Source organism: Mesitornis unicolor, unplaced genomic scaffold (assembly GCF_000695765.1).
Source record: "Mesitornis unicolor isolate BGI_N332 unplaced genomic scaffold, ASM69576v1 scaffold25186, whole genome shotgun sequence".
NCBI classification, from domain to species: Eukaryota; Metazoa; Chordata; class Aves; order Mesitornithiformes; family Mesitornithidae; genus Mesitornis; species Mesitornis unicolor.
In genome coordinates this window covers 2,562-24,979 of record NW_010192006.1, presented here as the reverse complement: position 1 = coordinate 24,979, position 22,418 = coordinate 2,562, and the positions used below count along the sequence as shown (strand labels likewise).

Sequence of the window (22,418 nt, the reverse complement as noted above, 5' to 3'; positions counted from 1 at the left end):
TAGAAATAAATGCTTAAGGAGTACTTGGGCATTTGTTCACAAGATTGTAACTGTCTCCAGCATCTTAACTCTTTGTGTGTGTGTGTGTGTGTGTAAATTACATTCCTATATTTAGCTGTGTGTGTAAGTAATCAATAGCGTTAAGTAGTTGCTTATGGTTCAGATGTTGAGGTGCCCTTTATGTTTTAAAGCTTAGAGCTCTTTGTAGAGGCTGCTGCACTTGTCTACACTTTAGTGCTTGTTTTTATACGATACTCGTACAGGCTTGCTATGGGCTTCTTTCTCTGTTCTGTTTTGCTTCGTGAGGTGGCGCAGGCAGTACTTAAAAGTGCTCATTTTGTAGAAGAAATGTTTCTTAAATGTTTTCTGTTTCTTCCTTTCTTCTCCCTACCTTTCCTTCCTCCACAACCTGCAGTTGCACAGGCAACTATGGTGATGCTTTTCTTTTTTTCCCCTACACTGAACTTTCTGGTCTATTTCTGCCTTTGAGTGACTGATTTCATTCTGCTAACAGGCTATGTTTGCCTGTGGCGTGTCATGAGGTGTCAAGGGTTAGCTGAAACATTGTTATATCAGTAAGTAAAATCCCTCCAAGTTCTCTTCTCCAACTTGCTGGTTAGTAGATATTGGTTAGCATGGCCAGTTTTCACACATGCTCACCAGGGTATCTTAGTTCCCTAGGGCAACACTAGCCCTGTGAGTTGTCTGTGGGCTAATGTTTACTGATGTTTGTTGCTTGAAGAAAGCTCTGAGGGATGAGAGAGCTATTTTGAAGAGGCTATACTGAAAGTAAGTAAAAGGTGTAGGGGAGAGAAGTATCTCAAATTTTCTAGTTCAATAAAATTCAACAAACTTTTTACAAGAAAGGGGAAGATGTTTGAGGAATAGTTCAAAGTGAGAGTTTCTCCTCTATTTAGCATGTTTTTCTGGTCAGATACTGTTGTCAGTTTGTGGGCTATGGAACTTCAAGGAAAAGTGATGGTGGTGTCAAAGGTGGAAGCAGGCAATAAGACATGTAAAGGATGAGGATGCGCAGACGGGAGTGCTGGTCTCTGTAGTTGCCCTGTGCTTGTTTGTTCAATAAGGTGGCATCTGAGGGGCTTTGATCAATTGGATCTTTCCATTAATTTGAGTAAATATTGCATGTTGTGACCTGGCCATTCACCACGAAACAATGATGCTAATCTGCTACCGTGCTTCATGGGTGCAAGGTTGTAAATGCAAGTATTGGTATTTAGGGTTTAAATCTAACAGTGACTAGTTAATAATGAATTGACAACCTGTGGAAATGCAATTGCTCATGTGGCATGTGTTCCTGTTGGGATAAACGTTGGAGTACCTATCAGGTTTTCTTTGGGAAGGATTCAAAGTGTGGAAATGAGAGAGGTGTTTGTGAGCCCAGAACCAGAGCCCTGCAGCACTGACTGCTTAAGTTGTTTGGTGCAGTGACAGAAAGTTGTAGCAAAGGAGCAGAGAAGTATCTGGATATGTCCTTAAGTTCTGAGCTTGTCTTTTTTATTGTGACAGTGCTTATGAACCTGGAGTTCATGGAGCAGAGAGAATAACTTGTCTCTTTTTTAGCTGAAATAGATACAAGCTCTCAGTTACCCTGTCCATAAACTAACTGCTTTCTCTCTTCATTTGCAGTTACATTGTCTCATATCACACAGCTGGTTCTGAGTCACAACAAGCTTACAAGTAAGTATATTCCTCTTTTCAGGCTTCATTGCAGGCTGTTGAGCAATATTTGAAAGTTGGCACTGCTAGTTTTGTTTGATTTTTAATAGACCACAATGTCACTGTTAAGAGTGCTTCTTGGTGTCACACTTCAGTTTTAATAAAGAGATTGAGAATATGACTTAGCAGACATGTTTAACATGCCTTTCCAAGGCATGGAAAGGCATGTTTGTTGGCAGAACTTGTGGTACTGTGAAAGACCAATGCTGGAGCAGTCTGTTCCTGAAAGACTGCACTCCATGGAAAGGACCCATGCTGGAGCAGTTTGTGATGAACTGTAGCATGTGGGTAGGACTCATGTTGGAGAGGTTTGTGGAGGACTGCCTCCCTTGGGGGCGACCCCACAGTGGAGTGGGAGGAGAGAGGAGAGCGAAGAATCCTCCCATCTGAGGAGAAAGGAGCAGCAGAAACAATGTGTGACTGCAGTCCCCGTTCCCCGTACCGCTGTGCTGCTGATAGGGAGGAGGTAGACAATATCAGAAGTGAAGCTGAGCCTGAGGAAAAAGGGAGAAGTGGGTGGAAGGTGTTTTAAGATTTAGGTTTTTATTTCTCATTACCCTACTCTGATTTGATTGGTAGTAAATTATATGAGTTTTGTCAAGTTGAGTCTGTTTTGCCTCTGACAGTAACCTGTGAGTGAACTCTCCCTGTCCTTATCTTGGCCCATGAGCCTTTTGTTGTATTTTGTCTCCCCTGTTAAGCTGAGGATGGGAGTGTTAGAACAGCTTTGGTGGGCACCTGGTGTCCAACCACACTCTTGGTAAACTTGACTGTTCTTTCTGTGGGGTTTGTAAAAATGCTACAGCTTTTGAAAGCAAATAGACTTCTGAGGACTTAATCTCCTCTTCCACATCACCTTACAAATATTAAACGTAGTTAAAGGGTGGGTTCGGCTGAACACACATCTGGCTGGGCAGGTAGCAAATATCTGCCTTGCTTTGAGGAAGAGAAGGCTGAAACTCCTGCAAGGAGACTTGAATTGCAGTAAACTTCACCGTCTGAGAACTGAGTTGGGGAAGGTTGACATACTTCAGTGTAAGGACCCATATTAAACGCTAAGTAATTGACCTATGTCTTAGCTGTAAGTCTTACCTGTAGACCTGACTAGGGGGAGGAAAAAGATACAGTAATGAGAGGTGTCCAAGGAGGATGTGTTCAAGTTGACTTTAACGACTGGAGAAAAATCCAGACAGTGCCATTTGTTTTAAGCAGTTTTAATTTTCAAAATGCCACTTTAAGGATTGGCACTACTCTAAATTTTTTTTACATTAAATCCTATTTTTTAATTACTGTTTTCCCCTAAAGTAGTCCTTAGATCAGCAGACTGCAAGTATATCTGTTCTTTCAGCTAAGGGATTCTGTGAGCCTTTCTAATTGCTGTGTTTGGGTTTCTTTTATGGGAAGGTAAAACCACTGCTCTCCTGAGAAGTAACTCATCAAGTCTGAAACTTAGTATTCTTTCACAAATTGATGTAGACATTTAAATAGACAGCATGCATTTTTAAAAGGCTAAATTTCAAGTTCATATTCTCGTATTTGACACTGTTGACCTAATCTTTTAAGCTATGTAATTAATTGTCTTAGCAGATAGTTCTTAAAATGGCTACGAAGCTGGTGGCAGTGACACTTGACATGCAACACTAAGGTCATATTAGCATCTTCTGCTAGTTTTCTGCCACTTAAATGAGTATTCTGCTTGCTGTTTTTTTCTGCTCTTTAGAGTAAATGTGTCTGTCTGGAAGAATAGATACATGTAAAAACTGGATATGCATATTTTCATGTAACCATATCATTTTTTTGCCAGTATAATCTATTAAAAGTAAGTAAAATTTCATTAACAAGTATGAGGACCACACTGTTAAATTCATCATACTGCTTCATATTCTTGTGGCAAATTTTTTGTTACAGTTTTTAGTGTGCCTTTCATACTGCTGGTACTTGTGCATTAACATGTCTAAATCGTTCATTATCAGAAGTACTCAAATCTACATTGATTTTTCTGGAGAGTACGAGGCTGGATTTTTTTTCAGCTGTCTGCTGCTGTTCTAGCAGGAGTCTTGAACTGGCTGCTTCTGCTCCAAGTAACTTCTGAAACAGTTGAGTTTGATAAGAACTCCTTTGTTTTTTCTTCAAAATCGGGAGCAAAACTCAATGGGATACTAAACAGCTGTGATTCTGCAGTCTTGTTGAGCCAGTTGCTGTGTAAGTGACAAACCTGGGGTGACTCCAGCGTGGGATCTGCTGTGACAATCTGCTTGAAAGCAGAGGGAGAAAGTGGGCATTTTTATTTTTTTTTAACATAGATATAGAATTGTAGAGTGGGTTGGAAAGAACCTTAGAGATCATCTCTTTCCAACCTGCTTAAAGCCCTGTCCAACCTGACCTTGAACACTTCCAGGGAGGCGGCATCCACAGCTTCCCTGGGCAACCTGTGCCAGTGTCTCACCACCCTCACGGTAAAGAATTTCCTAATGTCTAATCTTAATCTACCCCCTTCCAGTTTAAAACCATTACCCCTTGTCCTATCACTATACACCCTTGTAAGAAGTCCCTCCCCAGCTTTCTTGTAGACCCCCTTCATGTACTGCAAGGCTGCTATAAGCTCTCCCCCAAGCCTTCTCTTCTTCAGGCTGAACAATCTCAACTCTCAGCCTGTCCTCATAGGAGAGGTGCTCCAGCCCTCTGATCATCTTCGTGGCCCTCCGCTGGATTTGTTCCAACAGCTCCATGTCCTTCTTGTGTTGGGGACTCCAGAACTTGACACAGTACTCCAGATGGGGTCTCACAAAAGCAGAGTAGAGGGAGAGAGCCACCTCCTTGGACCTGCTGGCCGTGCTTTTGATGCAGCCCAGGATGCAGTTGACCTTCTGGGCTGCATATGCACGTTGCCAGCTCATGTCCAGCTTTTCATCCACCAGCACCTCCAAGGCCTTTTCCTCGGAGCTGTTCTCAGTCCATTCTCTACCCAGCCTGTATCTGTGCTTGAGATTGCCCTGACACAGATGCAGGACCTTTGAGCCAGTGTCTCCATGTAGTATACTGGGATGCTTTTTATTCCATCAGGTAGTGATTTAAAGCTATCTATCCCGTGTACAGCTGAGATGCAAAATTAAACAGTCATGCTCATGCTATTAGCCTGGATAGATTGTCTGATTTGACCCAGGTATCAGAACCCATTGGCTAACATCAAAGTAAAATAAATAAAAATCCTGACAAATGTTCCTCAAATCTGTTGAAACTTCGAGATGTAGAAATAGCTGGGCTGACTCAAGGTATTCTCCAGCTACTTAGTGTATGCACAATTTCATATCCTAGTATAATCACACTTAACATCCTTACTTAGTATGTTGATGAAATGAAACCAAATCCCTGTACTGCATCATGGATAGAAAGAGTGCTTGAGGAGCATTCAGAAGCTCACGTTAACTGTTGTTCAGCCTGAGGTGTGCAGAGAGAAAGACATGACTGGAAAGCAGTTTGGTACGTTAAAGCTTACATCAGCATTGACAACAGGTACGAGCGAGCGCTAGTCATCAGTATGTGCGCAGCTATTGGTATGGTTTGATTTCACTTATTTTTGAGATATGCTGTAAGTTTTTGATGGCTTGTAACTACTGTAACAGTTATTTGACTTACCTACCTGAGATGGTTAATTTATGTTGTAATCATTTGGAGAATCTGTTCAGAGATTCTAGCTTTTGTGTCATTATCCCGATGTACCTGAAGTCCACGAGCATTTCTGCTCAGTGGAAATACTGGTATTATATGATTTGTCCGTTAGAGGTCAGTGTTTAAGTATCTTTAGCAGGTTCTTTCAGGGGAGGAAGCTTATATTCCTGGTAGCAATTCAGTCTGCCTGGTACGTAGTAGTGAGCAGCAGCTTAGTTCTGCTGTTCCCCTCAGGCTCCTTAACTTCAGGTGATCCTGTGCTCACCAGCTTCACTATGTTCTTGTGCTGCCTTTAAGTGTCCTCAGGAGTTACCTGCTATTCATAGCACACTCCTGACTTTTTTCTTTTGTCCCTTTGCTCTCGTGCTGATTCCTTGCCCAATATTATCAAATGTCTGAATAATTGGGAACAATTATTTTTTCCCTCAGACCTCACCTGTATTACCTGATGTCACGTTCTCTGTCCTCCTCTCCCTTTCCTCTGAGCTGCTGTCCCTTACTGTCCTCTGCTCTTTCCACTGTTGCTTCCTTTATCTTCAAGTGTAATCCTCTCATCTTTAGTCCTTTCCTTTCTGTGAGGTGATCAATTGTTTTTTTGCTGCTGGTTCCCATTTCCACACACGAATTTTGTTTGAGTTAACTCTCTGATCCTGTCAGAATAGCTGTCTCATTGATCACGTTCCTTTGGCAGCCACGGGGTCACCCTTTATCATCGTTGTGCATTTTGCCTTCTTCCAGCAGAGTGGTTCCAAACTTTTCTTGTTGTTTTTCTACTTACACAGCTTACTGCTTCTTTGCTCTACCATCTCCTTCTAAATTATCTTGCTCTCTGTGCGTGACTAGCACAGAAGCTTGTCCCTTCGTTGCTGTTAACCCTCTTGACTGTGTCCTTGATCTCGTTTAATATGCTGCTAAAATCCCTTGGTGCCATTATTCTATTAGGGCATCTCCTTTACAAGTCACCTTTCTGGCTGTAGTGTATACCTGAATGTATTGGAGGTAGTCCAGAGGCACTTAGCAACACTGCATCTGTCTGTCTTGAATTCCTTCCCAGTCTAGCTGCTTTGTCTTCTCCAGACTGCTGAAACGTGTTATGGTGTCTCCCACTGGTACTGTCTGACACTTTGCATTTTGGTAGCAAGTTACTTACACAGCAAACTTGCTGACTTCTGGAGGGAACTGGATGCCCGCACACTCATTACTCTTTGTTGCGTCTTGTGTTCTCCACTCTGATTCTGCCTCTGCTTCCTTCTGGTGTCTCATTCCACACTGGTGTACTAACACATACACCTCAAAACGGTGCAAGCAGTCTGTCTGCATAGTGAAACTAGGGCCCTGTCCAGAGCATAAGACTTCTACCTGACACAGTGACCTCTCAGCTGTGCTTGGGAGTGGTGCTTTAAATTAACTGTAAGCTTTTCATTTTTGTTATGTATTTTGATTTGTGTTTACTTTCTATTTCTGGTCAGAGATCGCCAAAGGGAAATATCTTTATGAATGCAGTGCTCAGGGGGGACAAGAGAAGGAGGGAAAAGAAGATACCTATATATATGCCTTACTAAATCTATGACATCTGAGTTCTGCACAAATGTTTAGATTAAATACCTTGTTACCTTTTTTTCTTTTTTCCCCTAAAAAACTGCAAGCCTTTGGTTCTGAGAAAGTACAAATGATAAAGCATTTTAGCTTTAAATAATATAAATTTTGGTTTTAAGAAGCTCTGGGAGAATGAAGCAAAGTAGTTTATGAAAGAATTTTGTGCTGTTATGCTAACAGTCAGAGTGATTTTTTTTTAATTTTTTTTTTTATTTGTTGCTAATACTGAAGGACAGAGGTGAGAAGGTAGTTTTGGTCTAGGTTGAGGGGAAACTGGGTTCAGTTTTATGTAGTTGATTTTGTACTCTGTTTTCTATGTATTCTTCTGGTTCTTCCAGTAATCAGGTGTGTTGCTTTGAAGTGGATAATGACACAGCATTTCCCTTCAGATCACTCATCCATCTGGCCTCTTACTCTTTCCTGTGTCAAAAATGCTGCTGAGCAAAATAACCCTTAGGATGAAATAGTTTCCTGGTATTTATCTGAGAATGGCCAATACGTAGTAATGTGGTTTCCCTTGTCTAGAAGGATTATCTGCTGTAGCTGGAAATGAAGTGCATAGACAAGTGAAGCCTGGGATCAGCTAATGTAGAGGTGCCAGGAGGACTCTGTACCATATGGATTCAAATAAGCAGCTCTAAGCATTGCTTTGTGGTACAGGGAGCCCAAACCAGGAGAGAATTTAATTAATTCCTAGCTCTGAGGGCTGGAACAAGAACATTGTGTGTAAATATATGTGCTAACTTTGCTTTGGAGCAGTGAGCTTTTTTTACTGCTGCCTCTTCCTGTGTGTGTTTTGAGGACAGTCTGGTCTCGCTGATAAACAGCATCAGTGTGGCAATCTGTGGTGCAGCATGTGGGGAAAAGTCAGATGATGCAAGTAGCAGTGAAAAAGAGTCATAGCATCATAGAATGGTTTGGGTTGGAAAGGACCTTAAAGATCATCCAGTCAAACCTCCCTGCAGTGAGCAGGGACACCCTCAACTTGATCAGATTGCTCAGAGCCCCTGTCCAACCTCACCTCGAACACTTCCAGGGAGGGGACATCCACAGCTTCCCTGGACAACCTGTGCCAGTGTCTCACCACCCTCATTGTGAAGAGATTCTTCCTTATATCTAGTGTGAATCTACCCTCTTTTAGTTTAAAACCATTATCCCTTGTCCTATTGCAACAGACCCTACTAAAAACTCTCTCTCCGTCTTTCTTATGAGCCCCCTTTTAAGTGTTGAAAGGCAGCAATAAGGTGTCCCCAGCCTTTTCTCTCCAACTCTCTCAGCCTTTCTTCATAGGAGACGTGCTCCAGCCCTTTGAATGTCCTACAGGAGTCCTTAAAAACTTTTCAGTGGTATAAAAAGTGTGAACTACTAATACTGTTCAACAAAGCAAACTGGAATTATGGACTGTTTGTTAGATACTCTCACAGTGAAAGCAGCATTTTGTAAACAAGCACTGCTGAGCATGTGAGTAGATGAGTACTCCTGAGTAAGAGGACCTTGACCTGTGAGGGGTAACACTTAGTATCTGTTCAATATCTGGTGCTCAGGGCATCTTTGGTCAGTCCCTCTTGTAAACTGCAGAAAATTAAATAGACTGAAGTAAAGAAAATATTGAGGAATATTTGGTTTAACTAAAGCCAGCTACTGTGCAGTAGTGTGAAACTCTGAAAAGATCATGCTTAAACACCTGAAGGAGACTCGCTGAGATTCAGTGAGATGATTTGCAATTGCGTTTGGTAGAAGCCACATAATAAATCTCAATTCAACACTATCAGCTAAAGTTCTTTAGTGCTGCAGAAGTTATTTTTCTTAACTGTTCCCTGCTGTTGAAATATCAACACATACAGATGATCTGACCTGTAACAAGGTGTTATAGCCTGTATTATTCAACTTTTTGCATGGTGCACCACACGTTGGGTTTTTTTCTCCTGACATAAAAGAAAAATAGCAAAGCATCTTGGCTGAGCTGTGCACTCCCCACAAAATAATTATTGAAGCTGAAGATGCTGTGGTCCTCTACAGTATTTGCATGTCAGACTAATTCAGAAAGTTTGACTGATAATTAGTTTTCTTCAAAATTATGTGTAGAAATGAAGAGTCATATTTATATCCACAGTTTTATACCTACCCTCCCTTGAACAGTACTGTTCTTTACTGCTGTAAAAAAGCTAACAAACATAACATTTTTCTGAGCCACTTTGGTGTGGTTTCAGTTATTTACTGTTATATGATTTACTTTCAACCTAGAAGTCCCTTCCCTCTCTTCAGCCTCTTGTTTCCAGTATTTCTCTGCAGACTCTGAAGTACATCTTATGCTTTCTTCTTGGAGAACAGCAGATTTGTCCTCTCTCTTCACTAGATGTCACTTGATTCCCAGCCTCTTCTCAGCCTTTCCTGTGCTTACTGCACTTCTCCTTAGACTCCGGTTTCTAAATTAAAAACTGTTGATTAATAAGTTGCTTTGTTAGCACAGTAGCACATCAGTGAGCTATAGCATAATTTAAACATGTTCATAATAACATTTTCATAACTGCAGTGCTTCTGTGGATAATTGCAAAAAAGAACTCTGCTGGTTGCTGGAAAGAGCCGAAAATGGAGACAAGTTTGTTTTAAATGTTTTCAGCTTGAGAAGGGTTAGTTTCCATCTTTGGAAGTGGGTGGAGGGGAGGACAAAATGGGGAACTTGAACTACATAATGTGTAAATTAAGTACTGCATGGGATAAGGATTCTCTCCAGTTAACTGCCAAGTATGATATCAGCATGCTTATGAATATTTAAAATGAAAACTGTTGTGTTCTCCCTCTGCTAATTCCTCTTTCATTTTGGTGAAGCTGATTGCTTCTCTCTCAGTGTAACAGAACTCTTGTCAAATTGATCTAAACATGACTCTGACTCTATGAGTACAGTTATATTGGATGCACAGAATGCATTATATATTTAGTATTCTAAATTCTTCCTCCCCCATGAAATGTGACATTTCGTGTCTTTGTGACCTTTACTCTAAGGGATCCTTACTCATGAAAAGTTCCTGTGGACACCAACCGGGTTAGCAACAGTCTGCAGAACTATTGTGTTGTATAACCCACAGGTTTTACTTTTAGGTAACACTAAAAGGTAGGTTCTTGGTCTTGACAAGAAAACCTTACCTGGGATCTGCAATGGTCTGGTAGCACTGTCAAAGGTCTGCATTGAGTTCTCTTTACTCTATATGACTCTTGACCAGCTTAGAGTTGGAACAGTTTGATGAGAAACTGGTGTAGCCGTGTAAATCTCTTCTCTGACAAGTAGTGCTATTTTCATAATTCTTCTGGATAAATATTCCCTCAGAACCTGTAAAGGTTTGGAGCACTACTGCATGTCATGTTCTGAGGTACTCCAAAATTATTTCATTAACTAAAGAAACATTCTGAAAAAACAGAGCTTTTGCAGGTTTAAGTTTTGAAGGATGTGAATGCCAAAGAAAATAATCTTATTTTAAGTAATTAAAATTATTATTTCACTTGATGTCTGATTCAAAACCCATTTATTTTGATGGGAGGTTTCCTGGAGTCTTTGAATTGTATTTGACAAGATTGTAAGCTTACTTGTAGACAGTTTTATGAATAGGCAGATGTTACAGTTACAGTTTCCTAAGCAGCAGTGGGACTATGTTATTTTGAACATTCAGTGTTAAGGTATACTTGAATTGAAATGTTTAACTCTGTTTACATGCCATGTGTTCCTCTCATGGAGTTTTACTTTTTTACTAAGTTATTTCACTTGTCCAATGGGGTGGTGTATTGACTCATCGTGTTTTTCAGCTGAGCTTCCATGACTGAAATGCTTTATATTTTAGTTTTAACTTGTTAAGGAAAGTTTGATAAGGGTCTCTTTTGTTAAGAGTATCTTCAAAAATGTTTGATACAATGTCAGTATCTACTAAATACACAAAAACAGACCAGATTTTGTCTTTTCAATGAAAAGCGAATAGAGACTTAATCTTGCAAACACGTGAGTTTGTTCGCTTCTAAAGTTGTGAGGATTCCTATTGTTTTCCAGTACTTCACAGGAGCTATAATTGAAATAGTCCTAGAGATGATATGCAGAAATACAGACTTATCAGAAAGCATTTTCAGCTGCGTGAACGGCCCTGCCACCACAAGAAGAGTTGTATTGAAACCTACATCTATGACAGAAGTGACTGAGTGGAACTGGAGGAAAAAAATGCACCTCCTTTTCTCCTCTTCCATTTTCTGTGCTCTTGCTTCTTTGTCAGAGGTCAGGTATATAAAAGGAGCTGGATCAGGGTGTCAGTGCTAAGAAGTGGTGTGAGAGCCGCTTGACTTCCTGCCTTATGAGACAGGGTTACATCCGAGACATTCGTAACTCCAAGCTGCTTGGACTGATTTTAACATTCTTAGCATGGTTCTCTGCGCAATGGCTCTCTTGGATAAAAGGTCCATCTAATCCAATATCTGTTCTCCAACAGAGGGCAACATCAGACCTCTAGTAAAGAGAAATGTCTAGTGTTGGTTTTTGGCTCTTTATGTGGAGAGAGAACTCGGGTCAGGATCCAGAATACTTAGGTGTGGAGCTATATACAGGCATTGAGTAGCAACATATAATCTTTCTTATGTATGTTCTGGGAATCAGAACTTTTGAACAATTGTTGCTTATGTAGGAGTAAAATTCATTAACTTGCCTTGAGCGAAAGGCTGCTGCTCTGAAAATATATTTTAGTGCCTAAAGAATTGCCACTAACTTAAGGGCAAAAAAGAGCACATTTGTTTTTACATGCTTTGAAGTATAACAAGTTGCCAATCCTTATTTCCAGGAGCACAAAGAAAGTCCTCTTATTCCTTGGTGTGCAGCCTGTAGACCCTCTTTTGCTCTCAGCCAAGCTCTTTAAATCAAGGTGAAGTCTGTAGCTGTTGTAGTGAATCACTGTATGTGATTTCAAGTATTGAACAACGGGAAGGAAGCTGTTCCTGGTCTTCTGAAGTGAGACTTAATATGAATGGGGTTTCATGATATGACTGAAGCTTCATTAGAGAATGCAAAGGCATTGGACTGCCAAATTGTACTAGCATTTGCTGAGGGGGAGTTTAGTTGCTAATGACACTGGGCAGCAGATGGCCTTAGGAGAGTTGTTAAGACACTGTGGATTGTACTGTAAATATGTGGGTGAATGGAACCAGGATGCTGACAGTTCACTCTCACAGCTCATCATGAGAAGGTGACTCGAGTGGAATTCAGTATTGCCAGAACATTAATTTCTTGGTATTTGGCAGTCTGCTATATATCTGGGAAGAAATTTGCAATATAACAGCGGGATGGTAGTCAGGAGGCACTTAATTGTGTGAAGTTGCGAACCAAGAACATTATATTCCTAGTCAACCTTGCTTGACCACTCCTGGTCTTTAGACCTGAAGGTACTGAGCCTGTGCAGTTTAGGTACAGACCAGTGCAGGAGTTAATTTCAGTCTTCTTTTTTTCTGGGAATCCAAGAGAGCATTCATTCATATTAGAAATTAATCTGAATTGTTGAACCAGAAAATAAGCTATTACAGGAGAAAGTACCACAGGCCTGGTCTTGAGCTACTCTTCTGTTCTTCCTTCTCATGAAATACCTCCAGCCCCTCTATCCAAACCAAAATCTCCAATTATGGATTGGGGCTTTTTATTTTGATTTAACAGGCTGACACACACAGTATTTAATCGAAATCCTTTGCTACCTTTTTAGCCTTGTTCTCATCTCAGCCTGCTTCCCATACAGCTTTTAGGATGGCTTGAAGAAAATAATTATACAAAGTATCCTAAACGTGATTCACAGCATGAAATACAGCATGTGAGAATTATACAGATATATCAGAAACTTAGTGGACAGTGTGCAAGGACCTAGCTCATATTGTTCACTAGGGACACTTACTCACTCCAGTTCTCTGACAAAAGAAAATGAAATTAAAATCCTCTGATAAACTAGCCAATGGAAGTTGAATTTTTGCCCTGTTTGTAAGTGGGATGAGCAGGTAGAATTTGAGACTTTTCAACCATGTAGTAACCCATTGAAACACATTTTCTCTTTGATCTTCAGTGCAAGTGTAATTGTCAGGAACAAATCTCTGGAAGCCATTTTCTTCCTATCTTGATGTTTAGGTGTCATCTTCTTCTGGGTAGTTTCATGGGTTTTTTTGGTTGTTCTGTGTCTTTTCTTAAATTAAGATGACTGTTCACCTTTTTCCTTTTAAATGACTTTTTCTCTCTCCACAATTTCCTAGCTTAAGTCAGAAGCGAGATACAAGCTTAAGTATTTAAGTCATTTTTTCTTATGGGAGGGCGCAAGCTGGTTTGGATGCGTATTTGAAAGGACGCATCCACTAAATCAGCGTCAGTAGTCCAAGGTAGTTCAGTAACTGGGTCCAGCATTTTGCTTTCTTACTTGTTTGGACTCCATCAGGCTGCTTGGAGAGTACTTGTCCTCATCTTGTGGTCTGTTGACAGAGACACAGCAGCTTTGCTGCTACTCGGTGCTATAAGAGGTCATTAGGTAACTAAATCTGTGAATAGGACTGAATAAATGTAAGGTGCTTGTTAACCAACACCGGTTCAACTGAAATGCACCTTGGGTGTTGCTGGTTTTCCTTGCATGAGGGTAGCTCTAACAGATTGTCTCTGTAGTCCGACAGTTTCTGTAGTCTGGCCTCACAGCAAGATCAAAAATTTTCATGGGCTTCCTGTCTGTGCAGTGATGGTATTGTCCTTGGTGTAAGATATGCTTTCTTTAGTTGGCTTTGGGAACTTTCAGTGTCTTGGATAATCCCTCCTTCATTTCTTTATCGTCTTGTGATTATGTTCAGCCTGAATAATTGAAGTACAGAACTCAAGCTGACTGTAGGTTTGGTAAGGCTGGACTCCTGAATTTCAGGCTCTCATTTCAGTGAGAAACTCTCTTCATAATAGAGCTCTGCATTACATTTAGGGTAACTTGTGATGTTAAATTGCACTGTTTTTAATAGGACAATGTAATCTCTTATTGTCAAAAAGGCTAGAACCTTCATACCAAATTTTTAGTAATTGCATTAACTAACTTCAGGAGGATTGCATTTGGTCTCTGTTGTTTAGGCTTTGACTAAACTAAAATGTGTATTTGCTAGTACTTCTGATTCCTAGTCTTGCATAAACATAGTATCTGTTTGAGAAGAGCAGAAACGTGGTTTGCCTGTCCATTGCATCTCATCAAAGTCAAATTGTAAAGTCTAATTTTTGAAAGGAAAACATTTTAATACTGGTAATTACTGTTCTGGTGAAATATTGAGGCTGGAAACAGCTGAATTATCTCAATTAAAATCCTCAGTTAACTTCTGTTAGGGAATAATGTAAAACAACAATAGTAGTACATTACCCTTTACTTTTTGAAGCCACATAATTCTTGCTATCATTGAGTGACAGATATGCGTGGACCAGTTGGAAAATACCGCAAAGGGAAGGCTTTAAAATGTTCAGATTTGCCTTAATGACTTTATAAAAAAAAGTCTACTAAAAATCTTCTGCAATGAACATGACCCTCAGCAATAATGTTTATGGAGGGTAATTAGCGTGCTTGTTAGGGATCATGTTATTGTTCACAATGTAATTAGACTTATAATCTAGTAAATGTGACATACTATAATGTTCTGCTTTGTAAACATTATTGACTCCGTTTTAAGACTGAGATTGCCTCATGCCAACAAATAAAAGAAAATCATAGTCTCATAAAAACTTCTAATTATTTAGATGTGCACTCTATGGGTTCCTGATGCAGTCAAAGTTGAGACTGAACCAAGTTGACTATTGAACACAGGTGCAGGCTTCAGTGCAGGTGATTTGCCAACCTCCTTTTATGTAAACCTCAGCTGTCTGCTTAAGTCTCACTAAGTTTAAGGGGGGAAAGATACAAATCTGAACAGCTTTATAACCTCATTTGCACAGGGTTATTCATATTGTGCTTCTGACTTATTTTTCATGTTTCTAGATAATAAGCAGGCATTAACTTGTTGGTAACCCGATGTAGCGACGTATGTGTCTCAATCAGTTATTCACTCATGGGAGGTAACTGAAAATGGGCTTGGCTGAACGGTTCGTCTTTTAGGGCTAAACTTAATTTTTTATAAATTTTGTAGTATCTTAAATGGACAAGAACTTGGATACTGGATTATTTAAGCAGTAAGCAGAATGGGCCATCACTAAAAATAACTCTTTAATTTCGTATTTACTGTTAAAGACCCTTAATAAAACTGTTGTCTTGGTGTAACTTGTATCATTCATTTTTTCAACTCAAATAATAGAATTATCTGAATCTCTTAGGTTCTGCTCTCCTGACACCTGTCTGCTACAGAAACTCGGAGGATGGCCTGCTTCTCTTTGTTAGTCTATGAGACCATGTCTTGTCTTTGTTAGTCAAAATATCTTACAGTACTGCTAGTAATTTTCTGAAGAGTACAAAGTGCTCTCAGTAATGAGAACAGATTCCAGATAGGAGGCTTTTTTGATAAACTTTGCTTTTATTGCAGTAGCTATTAGGTGCTGTTTCTGTTGTCAGCCACTGTACAAGCAGAGCAGCAGACAGGTGCTAGTAGAGCAGCTCTCGTCTAAGTAACCTGTGCTAATTGCAGTCTCTCACTGTGAAAACTTTTCTGCAGCTGTGCCAGCAAACATCGCAGACCTGAGAAACATAGAAGTGCTCAATTTTTTCAACAACCAGATTGAAGAGCTGCCGACACAGATCAGCAGCCTTCAGAAGCTCAAACACCTGAATCTTGGGTGCGTATCTTAATGCAAAACTTTACTGTAATAGAGGTACTGTCAAATATTGTCATAGCTGAACCTGGAACTTCTTATTTTTTGCTGCTAAAGATTCTTTTTGAAAGTGCTTGTGATGGTAACTTGGCAATTATGGTTTCAGAGTGTTTAGCTACTTTCCTGGATAATCAGATACTTAGAAGTGATGAAGCACTTACTCTGGTATATAAATAACTATTTAAGGGCAACAGCAACTTGCATTCATCTAATACTGAAGTCAAACTTAACAATTATTGAATTTTAATTCTCTAGCAACTGTTTCTTAATTCTGTAAATGAGCCAAGCTCTATTTCCTGTTTGTTAAATAAAAACCCCCAACCAAACAGAAAACAAACAAACACAACAAAAGACCCCACAAAACAAACAAACAAAACCCATACCCAACCAACCAGCCGAACAAAAACCCCAAACAAAACAAAGAAACCAAATGCTAATTTTTCCAGGTTAATTTAGGACTTTAATTCCAAAGTCCTAAATTTGGGATTAAAGAAATTTCAATTTCTGCTAAACCTGTAAAAGACATAGCAAATCCTTAAATGTGGTGTGCATTTAATTGAAAGAACAGGTATTGACTGAATTTGAGCCAGAGGCATTCCTGTTAAGTGTTCAGATACTATATTCCAGTACAGTTGGTGATATTTCATAATAACTACAGTTGCCAAAGTCTTCCTCGAATTAAGAAAATTGATGTGAAACACAGAACCTTCTTAAAACTAACTGGGCATATTGAAGTGTAGCTACGTAAAGCATTGGTGTTAGGGGTGAGCTTTAGCTCTATAGGCTTCTGAAAGAATGTTTGTATTTTGTAAATTCAAACTTCTGAACACCTTAAACTGAGGATTTTTCTATTTTAAATAAATTATTTATCCTGCTTTAGAAACTTCTGTAAAGCGCTGATAATTGGATTGCATCTTGAACTGTTGGAATGCCAATAAATGTTTTTATGATGATCTGTCTTCTCTGGTCTTTATTTGGTTACTTTAGATCTCTGGCATGCCTTAATATCTGTTTAAACCTGCAATTGCTTTTCAGAGCAAATATTATTTCACGATCAGCATATCTTGAGGATTACACTGATATTTTTTGGATTGGGATACAGAAGTGCTGCAGCGTATGGAGAGAGGAAGAAGTTGGGCTCTTTCCATGAATTAAAGCAGGGACAGGTGTTTAGTTTGAATACTCATCTTCATTAATGGAAAAAAAATGTAGTATAAGAGTCCATTTAGAGTTAAGACTTGGAACCACAGTTCTCACCTTCATGTGTTGTGGGGCCCAAGATCTTGATTGGAATCAGTGAAGAGGAAACTGTTCTGCCCTAGTAGTTTGGGGGCATGAACATGCCTATCTTCTCTGTTACACTTTCAAACCCAGGTGACAACTGAAGCAAGATCCGTAGTGCAAGCTTTGTTTGGTGTACATGCAATAGGAACGGTATAAATAACAAGCTGGTGGTTCTTTTCTATTCATATGATAAGCAGCCAGAGCTATAGCTGCTACAGTAAGGTTCTATGAATATAGCCTCTGGCTCCTTGCCTCACTTCATCATTGCAGCAGCTCTAGTAATTATCTGGATCACCTTGTTCAAGCCCTTTGAGGTCAGGGAGAAATTACTGTTTTCTGTAGCTTGTCTGCTCTGGGTTATCAGAGAAACCTTTTCCTTCTCTTAGCTTTCCCCATGTGCTTCTGGGTGCTGCCAGGGGTAACTGCTATCCCAAACCCCCTTAAGACTGGCTGAACGAGCTATATTTAGACTGAGCTTCATTGGTCAAAGCACTGACATTTTATTGACTTCATGCTCCATGGGCATCAATAGTTGTCTAGTGACACAAATTTGCTGTATTGCTGAACATAAATACCGTGCAGCTGAGGTATTCCTCTTCGTATTTGGTGCCATGGTGAAGAACTACATGGTGCAGACTAATGGCAGATGGTTAAGATGAGGTGCAAAAGTGTAATTTGCAGTTTAGCTAGAAGATATGTCACCTACTGAGGACTTGGTTTCTCCATGGCACACTGTTTAGGCTGCACATAGCACTGTGGCACCTCCTTTTCCTTGTGCTTTGTGCTTCAGGTGTGGCTGTTGATTGACATAACAGACAAGATCACATGTGAGTGCGTAAGTTTTGGGCAATTTATGGGAGTGACAGATAAATGGTCTGCATTGCAGAAGGCTTGCTCAGTGTTGTGCAGCATCAAGCACTTTTCAAAACATAAGGATAGTTTTACATTGTTTTTAGAAGTTAATCTCTTGTTGCCTGTGTTATTCCTACCAGATTAAATGAATACTGATGTCACGTTCTGTTTTTTCCTCTTAACCTGCAGCATGAACAGGTTAAACACCTTGCCAAGGGGATTTGGCTCTTTACCAGCTCTGGAGGTTCTCGACTTGACTTATAACAACTTAAATGAAAAGTCCCTACCAGGAAACTTCTTCTATCTGAGTAAGAAACTTTTCTAAAAGCTCTACAAATCTTCATGATATGGTGCTTTGCTTTCTGCAGTTGAAATTTATTTGATGGAGACCAAACTCCAACAGAACTTTTTCTGATGTATATGCTTTTCTTTGAATACCTCTTGAATATTTCTACATAGCTCAACAGTATTTACCACAGATATACAGTCACCTGGCACCATTGGATACAAGGAGACTTGGTTAGTAATGGTATATTAGTTTTATTCTGAGTAATATTTCCTTGGGTTCCATACTCAGTTAAAACTTAAAAACTTTGTGAAAGCTTGCAAGCCTCAGGGGAAAGTAAACTGTTTCCTAAGGTAGCTGTCATATGTTGACTCTGGAAACAGTTGTGTTCCTGATGGTTCATTACTGGAAAAGTGTTAACAGCGCGCAGATGTTCAAGTGGCCACTATGTTAAAAAAAAATGCTGAAGTTGCAAAGCTTGACACAGGAATTGTAGACCTAAGCTGACCTTTGCAGATGTTAAAAATACATGCTTAGAGAGTTAAAATAAAAGTACTATAATGCATATGTGCAAAAGGGATGCGTTATGGTTGCCGAAGCAACTTGAATTCTGGCACTTTCTGAATTCCAGTGATTCTGCTGCCTTAGTGGGATCACTTCAGGATCAGTGCATTTAGCAGCAAAAGTGATAGGCGAGGGGAGAGGAAGGAGTGCTGCTGTCTGAGAGATTTTGTGATTGTAATTGGCAGAGGGAGACTTTTAAGTCAGCATTCTTAAAAATAGTCACATGTGATGAAATGAAAAGAGGAGGAGTGAACTGTGTGAGACAAATGGAATCTCCTCTCTGGTGGGGAGGAGAGGTTTTGCTGACCTGACCACTGTCCTTCCTGCTGCACCCAACAGTTCTTTGTGAGTCACCATTTTAATTTTTTTTTTTTTTTTCGAACTGTCACATACGCTCATTCAGTAATAGCAAGCTGCATGGTTGTGCTGGATCATCTCTTGTTCTGGGAATTTCTTAGAGACTAAGCATGGAAATTACAAATTATACAATTTGAGTCTTCTGTATTTCTCTCTTTTAAAGTCTTTCCCAGTGTCAGGCTGTGCTTTCTATAGAGCTTAATATAGACATGTATTTTTCCAAAAAACCTCAGATGACTTTTTTTTAATATTTATTTAGTATGCAAATTGATGTAATGCATAAGAATCAAGGGTAGTAAAGAGTTCTTAGTCTCAGTACACAGCTGCCAGAATATACTATATGCCAGAACCTGCCAGAGTACACTATTGTAGAAACTGTTAATTGTGCCAGTCCCTTTGAATATAGATGTGTTTCTGAACTCACCAACAATACAATAAGCCAGTAAATCTGAGTTTGACCTGCTTGTTATTATTGTGAGCCCTGGGTATGTCAAAGGCTTTTCACCAAGTCAGGGTTATTAATCAAACCTGACTCTCTCTTATTGATTAGACCTCAAATGGTTGGGTTATATGCCACCTTGTTTATATATCGCTATTTCATTTGCAGCCACCCTGCGTGCACTCTATCTAAGTGACAACGATTTTGAAATCCTGCCGCCAGATATTGGGAAGCTCACAAAGTTGCAGATAGTAAGTAATTTATCTAAATTCTTGGAAAATCGATTCACTTTTGCAACACTTGTAGGAATAGAATCCAGTCAATTTGAGGAGTAGTAGGGTATGTTTGCAGGAATGGACCACTACACCTGGAACTGTTTCTTGTTTACCAGCAGACACTTGTAAATAAATTGGAAGAATTGAGCGTTTAGGAGAAAGGTGCAGGCAGAGGGAGCAGAGTTCTGTTTTAGGCTGCTTTATGGTAACCAAAAGTTGTTCTGACTACTTTCTGTTCACTCTTAGCTGAGTCTTAGAGACAATGACCTGATATCACTGCCTAAAGAAATTGGGGAGCTCACTCAGCTTAAGGAACTTCACATCCAGGGAAATCGTCTCACTGTGCTGCCCCCAGAACTAGGTAAGATTATGGATGATCGTTTATTTATTCAAATAATAATGATAATGATAATGATAAACTGTGTTTCCTCTGAAACAAAACCAGTTGTTTAACTCTAGGAAGTTATGATGCTTAAGTCATCATTGCTGCTAATATTTATTTTCATCTGAGAAACACTTTTTCACTCCTACTGCATATGCAAGAGAGGCCAGAATATGCTGTGTGTTCAGTTTTATTTTTTTTTTATGTTACGTTTTCCTTGTGTATTGTGCCAATTTGTATATAGCATCTTGCTTTATACAACATATTGTAAATATTGGGTCTGCAAAGCTATTCTTGTCTCTGGCTGGGTTTTGTGAACACTATTTGGATCAGCCAAAATTATATTAAGCAAAAAATCACAGCAGTATAAGTGGCTTTTTGTGACTGTTCCTGTAAAAATTGAAGTTTGATCAACTAGAGTAAAATATAGCTAGATTAGAGGAATGTCTTTATTTTTCTGTTTCAGTAGTCTACCTTTCTTAATGAGTTGACAGCTCTTTCACTTAGAGCAGTGAAGCTGGTTGATGTACTTTGAATTTGTGATATTGGCTGTTTAAATACAATTATAAGGGGCTCCTTTCAACATACAGAGTTTTTCTTTGAAACTTAAGTATTGATTTCGTTGAATTTGTATTGCAGTGTTCAATTTTATTTGAGGGGCATTAACTTCAGTAGAAGTTGTGCTTGCTTGTCCCAAGCCGGAATTTGTTTTCAGATCTTTTACGACAATCTTTAAAAATATTTTTGTTGAGAATAACATTGCTTCACCAATTAACCTGTTGTTGAAAACCTGTTACACAGAGCTTATTCCTTGTTTCTTATTATTGTGGACTTTTATATAGGGAAGCTTCTTTGGTTCTACTGGTACCTTCCAAATAATAGTTCCTAGGACTCAGAAAGATACTGACTGAAGTTAGCATGATAAAGCTAAATTATTTGTTGTCATAAGAACTTGCTTTGATCCATTAGAGAATGTGGCAGCTGTGCGCATCAATGTGACAGTCTGCAGTGTATGCTTTTTGTATTATACAGCAAAGGAAAGTGTCTGGGTTTTTTTCTGTGAGGTGAGGGAAGATGTTTGTTTTGACTCTTATTTGTTTACCCATCATGGGTTTTTTGCCTTTATTACTCTAGCAGACTATATGAAACTGAGTGTTGTTATTGGTTTTTTTTCTCACCACTGCTAGATGAAAGTTGCTCTCTTTTCCTTAATTTCAGATGTTTATTCCTTAACACAGGTATACTTTATTTAGCTTTTTGTCAGTCGTATTTATTTATAAAGTCTCTTAAAACAGCAATAATGTTTTAGAAGCATGTAGTATCTGTAAGTGTACTTTTCTGTAGCTTCCTAAATTATAGCCTTCTTGTTTTCCAGAAAGTGGAAGTTAAATGCTGCACTGAGTCTAACCACCTTCTGTGACTAATTAAATGTTCTAAACATGCTGCTGCCTTACAAGCATAACAGCAAATTCACTTCAATTGGTTTTACCATCATTGTCCAAACCGAATGGAAACATTTGAAACAAAATTCTTGTTTGCTTTACGCTGACCTGCAAAACTCAGGATGGCCAAAGGAAGCATTTTTCCTTTTAGTTGACATTTGTTTGCAATATAGAACAATACCATCTGGTAGAAAAAGGACTTGTAATTTTGCCCCACCTGATCAGGATGAGGTGCATTGACGCAGCTTAAGTGCTTGTCATCTCCATGCTTTATTATTCAACTTCTGTTCTATAAATTGGCTTTTCCTCTTCATGTATTAATTTACCCATGTTTCATGTTATGGTCTTAACGAAGATTCTTGTTCATGATCAGTTGGTGTAATTTCTGTTGCAGTCTGTGCCATGCATACTGCTAGAACTATATAAAATATTTAAAGAGGCTTAGATTTTGGAGTATATTCCAGAGAACATCGCACTGAAGTCTAGATTTGTAACTTGTGCAAGTTGCAAGCGTATTTACTCTGCAAAGCAATGTTCTCGCTTATTTATTAACCATCTAGGCAATCCATTTAGGGAATGGATTTTGGTAAATGGAGCACCAGGCTGGGCTTTGGATGGCTTGTTTGAGACCGGGTAAGAGCAGGCCACAGGCAAGTGTGAATCTACTGAATGACTAGAGAAAGTCACTTCATCTCTGCAGCCTTGTTTTCCTTTCTGCAAACT

The 22,418-nt window shown here is 39.4% G+C and overlaps 1 protein-coding gene across 1 annotated transcript; it reads left to right on the top strand.

The window, feature by feature from the left end:
- Positions 1 to 957: 957 nt before the first annotated feature.
- On the top strand, positions 958 to 20,250 carry LOC104542574 (ras suppressor protein 1-like; the record flags this gene model as incomplete). The annotated part of the gene is made up of 6 exons (XM_010186931.1): positions 958 to 1,015; positions 1,648 to 1,698; positions 15,658 to 15,778; positions 18,140 to 18,258; positions 19,765 to 19,847; positions 20,118 to 20,250. Coding segments are annotated over exons 1-6 (565 nt in total), but the record flags the coding sequence as incomplete, so codon positions are not given.
- Positions 20,251 to 22,418: the final 2,168 nt, after the last annotated feature.